Consider the following 15,486-nt stretch of genomic DNA (forward strand, 5'->3'; position numbering starts at 1 on the left):
TTGTATATCTCTAGGAGAGGCAGGAGTTATAACTATCAAAGATAGAGAAGACACTTTCAGGGGGAGTTGAGATCTGAGTGGAATTAACAGGATGATGCTGAAGCTATGAAAATTTGAAGGAGAGTATTAGGAATTTTTGCTGTTAGGGGTGTGTCTCTAAGATGCACTGCTATACATCAGGCTGTCAAGAAACCTTCCAGAAGATGCTGTGCAAGTCCTCTTACCAGGAAATATTTAAACCTAGACTTTGTGAAATCTCAGAATTTTTATCGCTGTGGAGAGTGAGGTGTTGTTGGAGAGATGGATGTCTACTGGGCAAGGTTTTGCATCCACCTCTGACCCAGACAGCATCTGGTGATGTTGTGAGTCTGCCCACGATCAACCTGCTCAGTGAAGAAGCAGGACTTAGCAGGCATGTATTTTGGCACCTCCACCCGCCGAGATATAAAAATCCTTGTGAAGAGCAAAGCCCTCATTTAGGATTTGTAATAATAATAAAGAAAACCCCAAACCAACAACCCAGCAATGAAAGCTGCTCCCTGTTGTATCCCTTACTGTACATATGTGACATGCTTGAAAATGATGGTGTGCTCTTCTTTTGATCCTTTTAGAAACAGCTGAGAAGAAGAAAAACGGAAAAAAAAAAAAAACCATCCCTTTTGTGGAGCCTTCTGCAGAAGTTCAGGAATTTCAACAGAGTGATCTTTTGGCATAAACTGGTTTTTCAAGAGACATTCCTGCCATTATGAATGAAGTAGCAATAGTGAAGGAAGGGTGGCTTCACAAACGAGGTAAGTGTCTCTCCCCTCCAGGACAGTATATTAGTTTTCTCTCACGTGGTGATCTGTCCTTTAGCAGCATATCTTCAAATAGTCCATTATTTTCTTGTTCATCCTAGTGGGAAACGGCATATAATGAGCGTGCGTGACTTTCTCTCAAATTTGACAAAACATACATATAAGGGTTTTCTTTGGGGGTGTGTGTGTTCACCAAAAACTGCGTCAACTGCTTTGAAAATGATGATAAAGATAGCAACTGAAGGAGGTGCTACTAAGAGTGTTAAAGGTTAAACTGCAGCAAATTATTTTGGTTTATATATAGGTCTGTAGTGTTTCTTTTTGTGTTAAAAGGTAGAATTGTCTTGAGGTGAATCTTTATTTGAATGGTGAAAAATATGCCTGTATTTTGTGAGCAGTGCTGTGCTTTTGCAGAGACTTGCTAGAGAATGTGCTGTTTTGTTCGTATCTGAACCGCTCTTGGTACCAGTGTCCTAGATGGGAAGATGGGAGTGTTTGTGCACTCTGTGCATTTCTGTTGTACCACTAATGACATTTGATTTTTATAAAAAGTCTTTATTCTTGACTGGGTGGCAAAACTGAAGTAACATAGTCATGTACCATTATGTTTTTTGCATTCTTAAATGTTTTATTCCCAAAACAGTGGGTTTGTTCTTTTTTTGGGGTGTAGAGAGGTGTTTGTTTTCAAGTACTACGGCATTGCTCCTATAAGGTACTTGGCTTAACTGTTTCTACTATTGTTTCTTGGAAAGGAGAGAGCGGTTAGGTACTTTCCATAATATCATCATTTTCTTGGACCAAAACCAGAATCTGTGTGCTCCAGCAGTAGGGAAGCTCGCATGGTTCTGCAGACTCAGGATTTTTCTAGAGGGTTTGCAACAACTTGCCTGAAGGTGTAAAGGTGTAGCATAATTATTTCTGGAAGAAAATGGAAATACATTATCATAACCTTGATAAAGGCTGGTGGTTCTTCTGCAACAAAAAGAAATTTCTAAGAATTCAGAAAACGTGTTGATAATTCGTGTTTTAAAAGGGTGGAAACATATTTCTAACGGCTGGATATGCAGCTTAGTTTAGCAAATTGTCTGAAGCTTGATGTAAAAATGTTTTGATAAAGTTTTCTTTCTTTTTTTTTTTTTTCCCCCGGCGTATTTCAGTTAGGAACGCCTTTCCACTCATTATCTTAAATAACTCATTCGATAATTCTGGTGTACGCAGGCTAGCTTGTTCTGGTAAAGTATTTGAGAATTATGCTGTGTTTGGATAAAACAGGAGAAAGAAACGGAATTATGCTTCCCATTCCCGTTTATGAATCTAGAAACTCTTCAAATCAAAGAGATATGTTTTTAGCTGAGTTTTTTTTAACCGTCTATTGTTACAATTTTTTCTGCATTTACCTGTAACTTTAAAAAAAATTATTTTGTTATTTTGAGGAGCACTGTACAAAAATCTGGGAGAAATATTTATTTTTAAAAGTATGAAAATGTATTGTCAGGATGATTCAGAGGCAGATGTGTCTGAAACTTTAAAACAGTCATGTTGTATTTCAAGTTTGACTGTATTTACTCTTGAGAATTGAATTTTCATTGTTTCTAGGATTACGATAAAGCTACTTTCAAGTAAGTAGACCTCTGGAGGAGGTCTTAGTAAAAGATGCCCTGATGTCCTGATCTGATTTTTTTTTTTGTTTTGTTTTGTTTAAATTACCTTGGAGAAACAGTTTATTCTCTCTGAGGGTTTGCTGATAATACTGTGATGAGATTATCTGCTGAACACATTTCTACTTCCAAAATGTTACTCTGCATGTTGTGCATATTTGAGACTGCAAATTTGTGCTGAGACACCCAAACTGTTAAATGTATCTTGGCATTTTTTGGATGCCAGGCTTCCTAATGCTTTAACCTGTTCCCCAATGCCTTTTTTCCTTCTCGGTATATGCGGTGACACCTATTTCATTCCACTTCATTGCCTTTGCAACTGTTAATTTGGCGTTGTCCATGCGAGGAGGGTTTTAGAAAGCAGTGCTATCTCTCCTCCTCAGCTTGCCAGTGTGTCAGCTCCGTTACTCTCTTGGTTTTTGTAGCTGTTTCGTGATCAGTTGACAAATTCAGTTCTTTTGGCTGGGGGTCCACGTGGGGTGAACTGATCCACTCATGTGCGCGTGTGTTTTGTAAATGATTTTTTTTTTTTTTTTTAAATCATCTACGTTTATTGCCAGACCCTATCAGTTTGCTGGCTTTGCAAGATCAAGTGCTTCAACCACAGGATGTTTCCAAAACTGATGTCTGATAGTGTGAACTTCTGAAGTTAAGGCATAAACAGTAATTACTGCAGGGAGGGACTGCTAAAGGAGGATTTTAGGTATAGGAAATGTATATTGTTTGTCTTTTGGATCATTTATAAAGCCAAAGGTTGCACTGCATGTGTTCTTTAAAGATCCTAGGGCTTTCCACATGCAAATATTTTAAGTAGTGACTGGCCGAAATCCAGATTGGGCAATGATGTTCTCTCTACCTAACATTCCCCCATAGCTTTGGTTGGATATGGTGTCTCTTAGTTCATGTCCTGAGCAGTTGAACAGCATAGCTGTGTGCAGTTAAACAGTTGCTACATCTCACCCCAGCAGTGGCTTAATTTTGGTGGTTTTAATGAGTTGTGTATGTATAAATCAGGCTGAAAGTGCTCTGGAGCCCTTCTGGATGGCAGGTGTATATAAGCATAAAGCCATCATTAGCAGGAGCAGGTGTTTTGGCCTGGCAGGGAAATAACAGGGATTTCTAGAATTGTGGGGTTGTTTTCTTCTGTCAGCATGCTTTACATTTCTGTTTTTGTTTCCAAGTTTAAAAATACAAATGGAGAAATGAAATCAAACATCACTGCCTGGCCGAGAGTTCTTGGCAGTTCTGTAAGTCAGTCGCTTAAAGGAAGCTCTACTTCCAGTAGCCCTGGTGTTTGTTTATGCAGGGGCTAGAGTCATCTCCATGACATGTCTAACCTCAACCAGGCAGAAATAGAAGAATTCATGAATGAACTTTTTTTATTTCCTTTTCCCTGTTGGCAGCACTTGGTACTGTTACTCTAATCACACTGTGATAGACTCTTGTGTGAAGACAGAAACAGTAGTTAAAATACTAACCACTCTTTGCATAACTGCGTGGCTGAAGCTTTCCAACACACATGTAGAAAATGTGAAGGAACTCGGACTTGGGGTTGGTGGATTGTATGTGTACGGCCAGAATATGTAGTAGCTAGTTGTGTTACGTTGAGGGTTTGTGTACTGGGAAAGGATGGGGGAAATGGGTTGATGCAGAGGTGTTATAATTGTGATTGAATATGAGGGAGGAAGGAGAAAATTACCTGCTCAAATTGCTGCTTGTTGAGTTCTGAGATGCCAGGTTTTCTGGGTGTATGTCATAAGTATCCTTAATTTTGGTCATGTGTTGTAGAACTTTTTGGATAAAAGAGGTATGCCTGAGTGCATTTTATTTACGTTACTGATCCGTTTTAAAGATCTCATTGGATTTCTTGCATCTTTCTGCTCTGGTCCCTGTTTATAAAGGTCCTTCTATTGTCTTCAGTCTTCATCCTGTTTGGTTTTTTTTTTTTAAGTCTTTCTGCAAGGCTAACAAAGAGGGGGATTGTGCGTTTTGATACTCTGTCATCTCTGTCTTCCCTAGTATGTCCGGTTTTCTTATTAGGGCATAAACTCATATGGAAAAAGGAGTCTTTTGGAGGCAGGGAAAGAGGGGGAGGGAAAAATGTACACTGACATTTAAGAAAGGAAGTAGAAATCTTGATTTCTCACTCTGAGAACTCTGAAGCAATTATAAGCAGCAGGAGAGACCTGTGTATTCATCCATTAATATTTAGCAGCAAATGTGGAGCTACTTTTTGCTTTTGTTTTTAAATAGTATATAAACACCGCACAGTAATTTTGAAAGTGAAAACCAGAACATGTTATCCAAATGTCAATTTGTGTGGACTTCAGACAGGTAAAACTATTTGACTGTTTGGGAATCTGGCTTCCAAGCTGATCAGAATTACTAGAGGTCCTTAAATGAGAAATTATATAAAAGATATTTATTCCACTTGTGGAAATACTACTAATTTTTTTTGTTAGAGAATATTTCTGTAATGAAATGGAGTGATACAGACGTCCTAATAAATAACCAGTAGTCCATTGTGATTTGTCTTCCTATAGCTTCATTGTATAAAATGAATGCACAAGCCATATGTAAAATACAAGCCAAGAATTAAATGCTGATTGTTGCTCTTTTAACTTTCTCTAGCAAAACAGCACAGACGGTGAACTTTAGCTTTGTTATTTTGAGCACAGGTTCATACTTTCAGTATTCTGTTAGTATGAATCAAAACAGGATCTTATGAGGCATGACCATAAGTTAACTTTCTAAACTTTTTTTTTTTTTTAGCCAGTGAGTCTCTTGTGTTGCTGTTTTTCTTCACCTCTTCTTTCTTTTCACTTTTCTGTTCTCACTGTGTTACCTACCTCTTTTTGTATGTGTGTGTGTTTCATTTTGGGGTGGTTTTTATTTTTTACCTTGGCTTCTGACTGTCCCTGGGATGTGGCGGTGCACCTTTTTCATGACCTGTGTAGCCAGAACCTTTGAGGTTCAGATTAGTTGAAGGATTGCCTGGCTTTCATGATACTTCAAACAAGTGGCCGTGGCACTTGATACAAAGAGGATCCTAAGACACATCTGAACTCTGAAGATGCCAGCTATAGAGGGCACAGCTGCTTCAGAGGAAAAGGTTGGGGGAAGATGAAAGGTAAGAAACAAGATAAGGGCTGAACAAAGAATGGAGGGGGGGAAGCTTGTAACAGAGGGAAACAAGCTGATGCTACTTCCAGAGCTGAAGGGTTGGGTTTATAGGGAAATCTGTTGCTTTTCTTATTGGAAACAAATGGTAAGCCCTGTCAGTTTGTGTTTTTTCTCGTGTGTCTCTTTTTCAACACAAGGGGCAATAGTTTTGCAATGCTAGCTCTCGGTTGCTTTCATTTTGCTTGCCCTGTTCTGGGAAAAGGGGATTGGGCAGGAACCAGGAAATCATCGACCAATAAATCTGACCTTGGTGGTAGGCAAGATGCTAGAGACATTAAGAAAGGATGAGATCACAAAACATCTGGAGAAATACGAGCTGATAATGGCTAGTCAGCTAGACTATTGGAGGGTAAATCTCATCTGATGGAGTTATTTGTGGAGAGATCATAGGAAACAGGCTGGATCCCGTGTACTGTAAAAAGTCTGCTTTGGATGACAGGGAAGTCAGATGCTGAGAATTACCTAGTACAGTGGTAACTATACTGTATTACATCTTTAAAAGAGCTAGCATAGCCTAGAGATTGCTCATCTTCCACTGAGCAGACTACTTAAGTCTTTGACTATCTTTCCAGTGTCCTTTTGAAAAAGTCTTTCTTCCAGAACATTTTTTTGTGTAAGAAAACACGTTCTTTAAGCTACAGCTTCAAATTTTTGAAGGATGAAGTCCACACTTTTCTTTTTTCAATAAAAATTAGTGGCCAAAAATCTTTATTCCAACATTTTCCCCTACCTTTTTTGCAAAATACTTTCAGTTCCTTAGAGAATTCATGCTAGGTTAGATGTTTTTCTCTGTGTTTGTAAACTGACTGTGTGGAACTTACATGGGAGTGACACTAAGCACACTCTCGCTTTGCATGGCAAAGAGGAAGAGCTCAGATGTTGATGCCCGTGTTATTTATGTCAGTCCTGGAAGTTTACTTTCATATTCTGTTTTATTGTACATTAGAAGTGAAACAAACTAGGTCTCAATTTTATCTCTAAAAGTTGGGTAGTGTCATAAATTACTATTACTTGTCGTTAAAAGAGATTTGAGAATGAGGGATCTAGGACGTTGCAAGCCCTGTTAAAGCGAGCCTGAGAATGCTTGGTACAGTGGATCATGCGGAAACTGCGTGCATTGGCTTTGATCCTCTCTTTCATGGTTCCTTCGTTTTTGAGAGGGAAAAGGTAGGCCTGTGAAAAAAAAAAAAAAAAGAAGAAGTTGTCCACGTGTGGTTTTCTGTTCTTTTTTTCTCTCAGTAGGCATATTGAGAAGTCATCAGGTTTGGACTTAGGAAGAAAGAAGTACTAAGTGAGTATGCTATTTTGAGGTAAAAAGAGATCAAGAGAGTAAAGCTTGTTGCTTGTTCTTGCAGGAGTGGTTTTAGGCAAGGTGCTGTGCCATGCCTTTTAAATTTGGCGCCTTGTTCTCACTTGAAAATGTCTTCCCCTGCAGCCCCTGTCTGGATGCCAGAAGGTTCCTTCCTTTCCACCATTCACTGCTGGCTCTCCCCCTGCCTAAGCACCATCAGTTGCACTCCTTGCCTGTGCCTCTGGCTTCCCCTGCCTAAACTTGCTCTGTGTTAGTACTCTTAGCCCTAGACTTTACCATCTGAAAAAGCTGGTGAGGACTTTGATGGACTTAGAGCAGTACATGGTGACATGTAGTGTATCTCCTTTTATCTGCAGTTTATGTTACTGGCAAATTCTCTTAAAAAGCGGGGTAGCGGTTGGTCTCAGACTCATTCTGTAAACAAACCTTAATATGTGTTGGAAAGAGGGGTTTACTTAACATTTGAACGTTTAATTTGAATGCATTTTAAAAGGCAGAGCATTGTAAAAAAACCAACTGTCCGCCTTGTGATTTTTTTCCCTTTTACATCTTGAAGTAAGTGATTTACTAAGAAAAAAAAAGAGTTAAATCTTATTTAAAAAGTCATCTCTCATGCAGGGAAGACAGAGGCAGGATTATTATTTTCAGATGTATTATGTTGCAGGTACAATGTGCCTCTTAAAGGGGGAACAAAAACCAGGAAACTATATGAGGGAAGAGGAAGAAAAAGAATGGAGAAAGAATAGCACCATATTAGGTGTGAAGTAGTGTGCTTCTGTGAGAAATAGTTATTGCAACTGAAAGGGGGAAATAATGAAGACTGACTTTGAGTACAGCTGAAAAACATGTTACGGAACTCTGGGATTATTCTCCCACCTCTTCAAGTTGAGCCAAAAATGTGAAAAAGAGAGCTGGTCAAACAATATTGTGAAATTTGTCAATTTATTCAAAAGTGCATGCTTGTATTTGAGGACAGCAGAGGTAAACAATCATCACAGACTGCAGGCAAGTCAGTTCTGTTTTCCTGAGTCTCTTAGGTAAGTTGGGAGAGCGTGTTTTGAAGCGCTGTCCAAAGCCCAGGCCTTTGGTGAACTGCATGTAGAAATACACCTTGGAGTCAGTGGTTCTGTGCATGACTGCAGTGGTATTTGGTGTTAATATTGAGACTGAGTGCAGCATCTGAATCATTTACAGGGCTGTCAAATCAGTCACTTTTGATTGTGCTTTACTAATGTACTCTTAATGAGGACCACTGAACGTTCATGCTGGGGAACTGAGTTTTGTGTTGGTCATGAACCATTGCCTTCATAGGAGATACCTGTTTTGGGAAGGAGCTCCACTCTTAGAATTACAGAACGGTTTATCTTGGAGGGGACCTTTAAAGATGATCTATTCCAACCCCCTTGCTGTGGGCAGGGACATCCTCCACTAGATCAGGTTGCTCAAAGCCTCACCCAACCTGACCTTCAACACTTCTGATGGTGAGGCATCCACAACTTCTCTGGGCAACCTCTTTCACCACCCTCACAGTAAAGAACTTCTTCCTTATATGTAATCAGAATCTAACCTCTTATGGTTTAAAACCATTACCCCTTGTCCTATCGCTACAGGCGCTGGTAAAAAGCCTCTCAGTCTTTTTTATAAGCCCCCTTCATATGTTGAAAGCCTGGAAGCCTTCTCTTCTCCAGGCTGAACAACCCCAGATCTCTCAGCCTGTGTTCATAGGAGAGGTCTTTTAAGACAAGCATTATTATGTTGAAAGTCTAACTCATTAAGTTGATGCTGGTGTTTTTTTAGTGGACTTCAGGTGCTGAGGGGGGTCAGGGCTGCTTACAGCAATTCTCAAATTTTAAGTGCAGCCCTTGCATTTGTTGTGGCTTTATAAATCAGTTTCCACTTGTAGAAGTTGCAAGGTTTTGAAGGTTTTGCCCCTTTTTCTTTCTGATGTAGAGGAGCTTGCTAATCCTCATGATGTAGAGGAAAAACTGGAAAATATAACCTGAGTGCCTTCACAGTTTAGACTAAGCAAAAGAAAAGGGACTATTTAATTACTTCTAGTAAAAAGTCTCAAAAAGATTTAAAATAATTTATAAGGTGTGTTTCTATTTTTCTGAACACTGAGCCTTAGCAGTATACCCTACTATTTCTGCAATTCTGTCAAAGGATCTGGGAATCAAGAAATGGACCCTGATTACACTTCAGAAAGCAAGCGATGTGAAAGAATAAATTTTGCATTTTCTGCAGGAGGCTTGGCTGGTCTAATGGCTAATAGAAACATACAAATGAAACTACATTTGAACTGCTTTTTTATTCATCAAACTCCAGTTAAACTAAATCTCAAGATTTAAGAGGAAAAAAAAGTATTTAAAATTTTTGCCATGTCTTTCCATATGAGCCTTTGTACATGGCATATTACATCTGCCAAATTAATGCTGCCTTGTTTGGAATGATGTAGTTATACCAGTGTGGAAAATGCACAAAGTAGGGTTTATGCCCTGAAATGCAAGGATGCACACTATTTTATATATTCTTGCTGTTATGCCTAGGTTGGAGCTTCACAGTTGAAGTGTCAGTAAGAAGTTACACCCTTGAAGAAATGTGTTAAGCAGTTCAAAATCCATTGTCAGGCCTCTTCATCTGTGCAAAGTGGGAATACTACCTTATATTTGCTGCTTGCTTTTCAAGGACTTCCAGGCATGGATAGTCTGGATTGGTTCTTTTTTTTGTGGGTCATACATATCCCTGCGCCTGCCTGTGGTCTGTAAACCTTCTATAAATAACAGTCAGTTAACTAAATGAAAGTGTTTACTCTGTAATGCAGATTTTGGGGGTTTTGTTTTGTTTTTTTTAATTTGTAACTTTTGATCATGCAATCTCCTTCCCCTCCTGCCCTCAGTAAGGAGAAATGAAACTTTGAGAACACTAAGAGAAGTGAAGGCATTTATTTCTTAATTCAAGACTTGACTTAAATGTGTAGTTGTATAGTTTTAGCTATATTCCACTGCAAGTTTATGCATGGAGCAGGCTAGATTCCAGTTGTGATAATCTGTGGTGACAGTGCTGGTTGTGGGGCTTGGAGGTAGTTTTATAGGTGGAAACTGATTTCTCGACATAGAATATGAATCCTTTGCCATTATAGTTAAAGTAATCAAGTCACTCTGTGGTAAGTGTTTTTTGTGTTGCTCTGGCAGTGTCTTGAGAAGACCATGCTTTAGATTGGGAGGTTAAATGCCACTAATCATAGTGGCTTTTTCTTCAACAATTTTTTAAAAAAACAAATCTTGTCTTTCTATGTGGTTGTAAATAGAAAAATGGTTTCACCGCTTTCGTATTGCCTTTAGCGATATGTTTCAGACAGTAAAGGAGTAGGGTAGTAGTTGACTTTTTCAACTTCAAATTTTCTTTGCATCAAAGATATTTGTAGTTCTAGGTCTTCTTTTCTGGTACAGATACATTTTTACTATAGCATGAACGTTTGCTGTTATGTAACTGATGTATCTCCTGGTGTGGAAGTCAAAGTTGCCTTGTTAATCACATGATAGGAAAAGTATTTATTCTAAATAAGAATTAGGGAAAAATTACTTGGAAAATCACTGCAAACTTGCTAGCAGCAGCCTTCAGCTGACTTGCAGAGATATTGCCTATTGAACACTGTTGTGACAGCTTGTTTCTGTCATTTTCGCTGAAGTTTAGCCTGTAAAGTCAAGATATCTTGATCCGAGAGATGGGGAGATAGTTAAATTACATCATCATGGAAGAATACCAGCATACTTAGCTTTAAAGCCATTCAAGACTACATTGGCACCCCTTTGTTATACAGTGTAGCTGAAAACGAACTGCAGCAATAATGAACCAATCCATCTAAATCACAGCAGCTGAACAACTGACTGTTCTATCTTGAAATGCAAATGCCTTGTGCAGAATGGATTTAATTGTAAATGTTTTCTTAGTAGGGAATATGAGCCTTTTAGTTTGCAACAATAATTGTGAATACAAAGACCCACAGAATTTTAGGGTTTACATAGCTTGTCCCTGTTCTCATAACAGTATTTCAAAGTCAGTTTTTAAAAATTTACCATTTGGCTTTTTTCTAGCCAGTGAGTGGAACGTTAAATGCCCAGTCTCTAAGCGGTGTTTCAAAAACTGCAAGATAAATTTAACTCTACGTATTTAGATCAGGCAGGATTTTCTGTTGTATTACTTTCAAATTTATGTTAGGGCTTTAATATAGCATGAGATGATAAGAGGAAAAAGTGCTGACTTTCAGAGCTTGTATTTATTTTTGCAGTGCAGAAATGCTAAGTGTAACTTACAGTATTAACATTTTCTTTGAGATTCTGGTAAGGTGCCTCTCAATTCCAAACAGTAACCTTTTAATTGTTTTCTATTCTAGTAAAAAAGCCAAACAAACAAACAAAAAACCCTGCTCTGTATTAAAATCTTCCTTTAAAACCTGGCTGCTGAATGCAACTAATGAGGATGAATCTCTGATTTGAATGCATTAAAATAAAATAGCATTGCCATTTTATGTCAAGGAAAGGAAAAAGCTTTCAGAGCTTCACTAGTAAAAAGAGAAAGCAGAAATACCTACCTCCAGGCTGTTCTGAGGTATCTTTCTGTGCAAGGAAAGACAGATAAAACTTTGAAAACACACACACAAAGTGTGCATGCATGCTTCTGTTGGCATTTTGTACGTGTGTTCTTTAATAGCCTTAACATGTGGATTAGTCCTTATGAAAAAAAAAGCAACCAAGCCCCCTGAAGAATAGGCCTTTGTGACACTGGAGAAGTTTACAGCACCAAAGTTATGGTAAGAATTTGTAAATTTTGGCTGCTGGAGTACTTCCTTCCCCTGCTATGTTTTTAATGCTGGAAACTCGTAAGTGTGGAATAGAGGGTGGTTTTTGTTGTTGGGTTTTTTTTTTTTTAAATGACAATGCAAACATTCATTTCACAAACTAAACCACCCGCTCACATGATGCTGCTGGCTGTATATAAACACCCTGTTGATCTTGTTCTGCAGAAGTCTTCACTGGGCTTCCTGAGTCATACACAAATGCTCCACTGCTCTTTTTGGGGCTGTGCTCTGGACCTAGGCTGTATCTGCTCAGATTTAGTTTGCCAAATTAATGTCCCTGAAAGAAATGTTTTTACTTGGAACCGGGCCGTCAAAGCTGGGATGTTTGTCTATGTCTCTTTTTCTCTGTGTGTTTAAAATATTTCATTCTTCTATCTTGGGAATGGTTTTTGTTTTGCCTGTATTCCTCTGATAAAGCTGAACCTGTCGGGGAGATGTTTATATTTCTTAGGTGCAGAACTGTCTTCCTCTTACATACCATGTTGTTTCTTCGTGCGGATCTTATGCTGAATGTTTTAGTTTATGGGTAGGCGAAACAGCTTGGGATGAGAGAGCCCTGCAGAGCACAGAGGGCTGAGAGGGTGCTGGTAGCCGCACTGCCCAGTGAGCCTTCCCGGTGGCCTGGGACGTGGCGACGAACTGTACAACACAGTTGACTTCACAGGGGTTTTCTGTAGTAACCAAGGGCAGAATTTGAGTCCAAGGCTAGACTGTCATGGTGACAAAATATTTAGAAAACATTTTCTTGCTTGAAACAAAAGCTTGGATTGTGCAACACAAAGTACCGTCCCACTGTAATAAACGATGTTGTGTATTTTTAAAGGGTTCTGTGTGTTCTCTGACTGTCAGCTCTTGCCAGGTTTAGCATGTTCAGGTGAAACGAGGCATTTTTCCTCCAGACTATTGCCTTTACAAGATCGGTTAATTGTCCCCCTTTATGCAGTGTGGTTGCAAAGATATAGCAGCCAAATCTGGCCACACATTTTGAATATAGTGGACAGTCCTGTTAAAGACAGATGCAATGGAGCAGCTCCTTCTCTTCAGCCATGGTGGCTCAGCAGCAGTAAGAGCAGTTGCTTAAAACTTACACCTTGTCATTGGCATAGACTGATCTGATCCTGAGTGAGCTCTAGGACTAGACTTGGTGATTGCTTTTATTGGGTTGGAATGTGCTGTTCTTGCTGCACTTTTGTACTGTAGGTGTTTCATCCTTCCATAATAACAGCTATAACTTTTTTTTTTAAATGCCTGAGGTTTTGAGATGTTCCAGCCTTACTGTTATCTACCCTCTGACTTGAAAGGAAGCCAGAGGTCTAAAGTGGCTATAGTAGATTGTTCATCAGGAATAATATAAAATGATTTTAAGATGAGCAAACCTGTGACAACTGAGTGAAGACTACTAGCCAGCCATATACAATTCAGTTCACCATAGCTGTGCTATTTGGAGTTAATGCATTTTTTCCCAGTCTAGTCTGTGTTTCCTGGGTAGTATCAGTTGTAATTTTGGAGAAAAGTGTCATTTTCACATGTATACCGCCTTCTCTGCTTAGAGCAGCAGGTGGCCAGTTTTCTTTTTGAAATAGTGACTTGTCTTGGCTCTACAGCAACTATAACCACATCATCTGCAGAGACTATTTTTTCATCTTCAAAGCAGTTGATGTTTTCAAAGCTGCTGTAGTTGTTGGAGTATACTGTTATTTATGAAAACAGAAAACAAAAGCAAAACATGGAGGGGGGAATATACTTTTCTAAGGTTTGCATCATCTTGCATCTTTGTATGCTTGGCATGTAACCTTGTCCCATTCAGTGTGCTGCTCTGCATAGGGTAGAGCTCGTTCTTTGGGTTGCTGCTTTGTTGCTTTCTACTAGTTCCTCTGTTGCATTCAGCTGCAAAACCAGCTGCTTTTGCTTTTCATACCTATTTTTACCATCTCTAATTTGCTATTAAGATGTTAACTTCTGCCTGGAGTTAGCCTAGCATGTCTCTATACTGAGACTACAACATGGGGGCAAGCAACCACTTCTGTGCTTTCTCTTGTGCTACCCTTTCACACTTGGGAAATGGTCCCTATAAACAGCTGCAGTACTGCTTTATTATCCTCTTTGAAAGCGCTCGCTCCTTGTGTTGCTTATAAAAGGCCTTGACGAACTTGCAGTGCGTGTCTGCTGAGACTGCTGTTCACTGCGATGCCTGGTATTGGTCCCCCTTTTTCCTGTGTGTCTGTCTGGCCTTCCATTGTCCCTGTCCTGTGACAGTAAACTCTGCAGAAGAGGGGCTGTCTCCTTGTTTTATTTGTACAGCAGGTGACTCAGCTCCAGATGTGTATCTGAAGTTGCCGTGTACTGCAGTAATACAGTTTTCTAGAACATAATGATTTGTATCTAAAATAGAAAAAAAAAAAAAATGAAAAGATCAGATTTACTGTGATAAGTTTTATGCATTTTTAAGGGTTGTTTTTTGGTGGTTTTTTGGTGTTTGTTTTTTGGTTTTTTGTGTTAATCCTCTCACAGGTTACTGGCAGGAATGTGCAGAAATCAGTATATATGACGTTTTCTTCCCATTTTAAGGAATCCTCCTCCCTATGGCCAGAGGAAAGCTTTCTTCTCAGCAGCTGCTTCAGGCTACTAGGAATGGGCTACTTCACAAGAGCTCTTGTTGGTGTCTTGGAGAGGTTTGTTTACTCGTGTGACTAGACTGGGTGTGCTTATGGCAAAACCTCATGTTTCTGGAGACTTTTCTCTTTTCAGGCACCATTTTAGAAGTGGAATGACACACAACTAGATGTGTGGCTGTAGATACATGTTCACACTTCAGAGGCCGTGCATACCTTTTTGATCACGTACAATCCTGTGCTATTTCTGTCATCATTCATGTGGTGAAATAAAACATGGAGGGACACAGAATTAATTTCTCCTTTTTATGCCCAGTACACACACAGAACATATATTGATACTCATGTTTCTGCTCACTCTTACAATCCTCAAACCGGTTACTAGAGGCAAGGAGATTAAAATGAGGGCACATGGCCAAGCAGACTTGAGGTTTTTGTTCCTCGATTTTGATTTGAAAGTTGCAATTTCACAAAGTTGCATTCATTCTATTTTTTGCCTTTGTATTTTTATGATTCTGTTGAATTACCCACGTGTACTATTAATTCTGGGATTTCTTTTGTAGCGTTTTGAATGGCCCTGCTTTTGAGTGGATGATTAGACCAGATCACTTCTAATGACTCCTTTCAGCATAAAGTATTCTGTGATTCTTGACAGGTTTGATATTGGGAATCTCATGCAAAGCCCAGCCTGATGATGGAGAGTAACAATGCCATTTGTAGAGGTGTTTGGTTTTAGTTTTGATATTCCTTTTGACGGCCATCAAACAGAAAATAAATAGCAGTTCCTCTGTTGTCAACAGGCCTTTTCATTTTTCAGCGCTGGCTGATCTGTTCAAATACGGAAGTTGGGCTTTTTCAAGGAAAAGGTTCAAAACATGGAGTAATAAACAAACTTCGCTAATTTACTATTTGTTGTTAGCATTCTGGGTCTGTGCTTTGGAAGCAAAAGTTCTGTTTTGCTTTAAGTACTAGGATGTCTGGTTTACTAAGATTGCTATGTAGCTGTGAAGCTGCTGGGAGTTTTCCTTTCTCTTGGTTGGCTGGTTGGATGTTGTTGTTGTGAGGC

General features: G+C 39.2%; 1 protein-coding gene across 1 annotated transcript in view; it reads left to right on the plus strand.

The window, feature by feature from the left end:
* Positions 1–633: 633 nt before the first annotated feature.
* The window catches only part of AKT1 (AKT serine/threonine kinase 1), a 66,626-nt gene continuing 51,773 nt past the window's right edge, over positions 634–15,486 (plus strand). The window contains exon 1 of the mRNA XM_009806793.2: positions 634–791. Within this exon, the coding sequence (XP_009805095.1) occupies positions 746–791 (46 nt within the window). The 5' untranslated portion in view covers positions 634–745. The remainder of the gene's footprint in view (positions 792–15,486) is intronic.

Source organism: Gavia stellata, chromosome 7, assembly GCF_030936135.1.
Source record: "Gavia stellata isolate bGavSte3 chromosome 7, bGavSte3.hap2, whole genome shotgun sequence".
Lineage (NCBI taxonomy): Eukaryota > Metazoa > Chordata > Aves > Gaviiformes > Gaviidae > Gavia > Gavia stellata.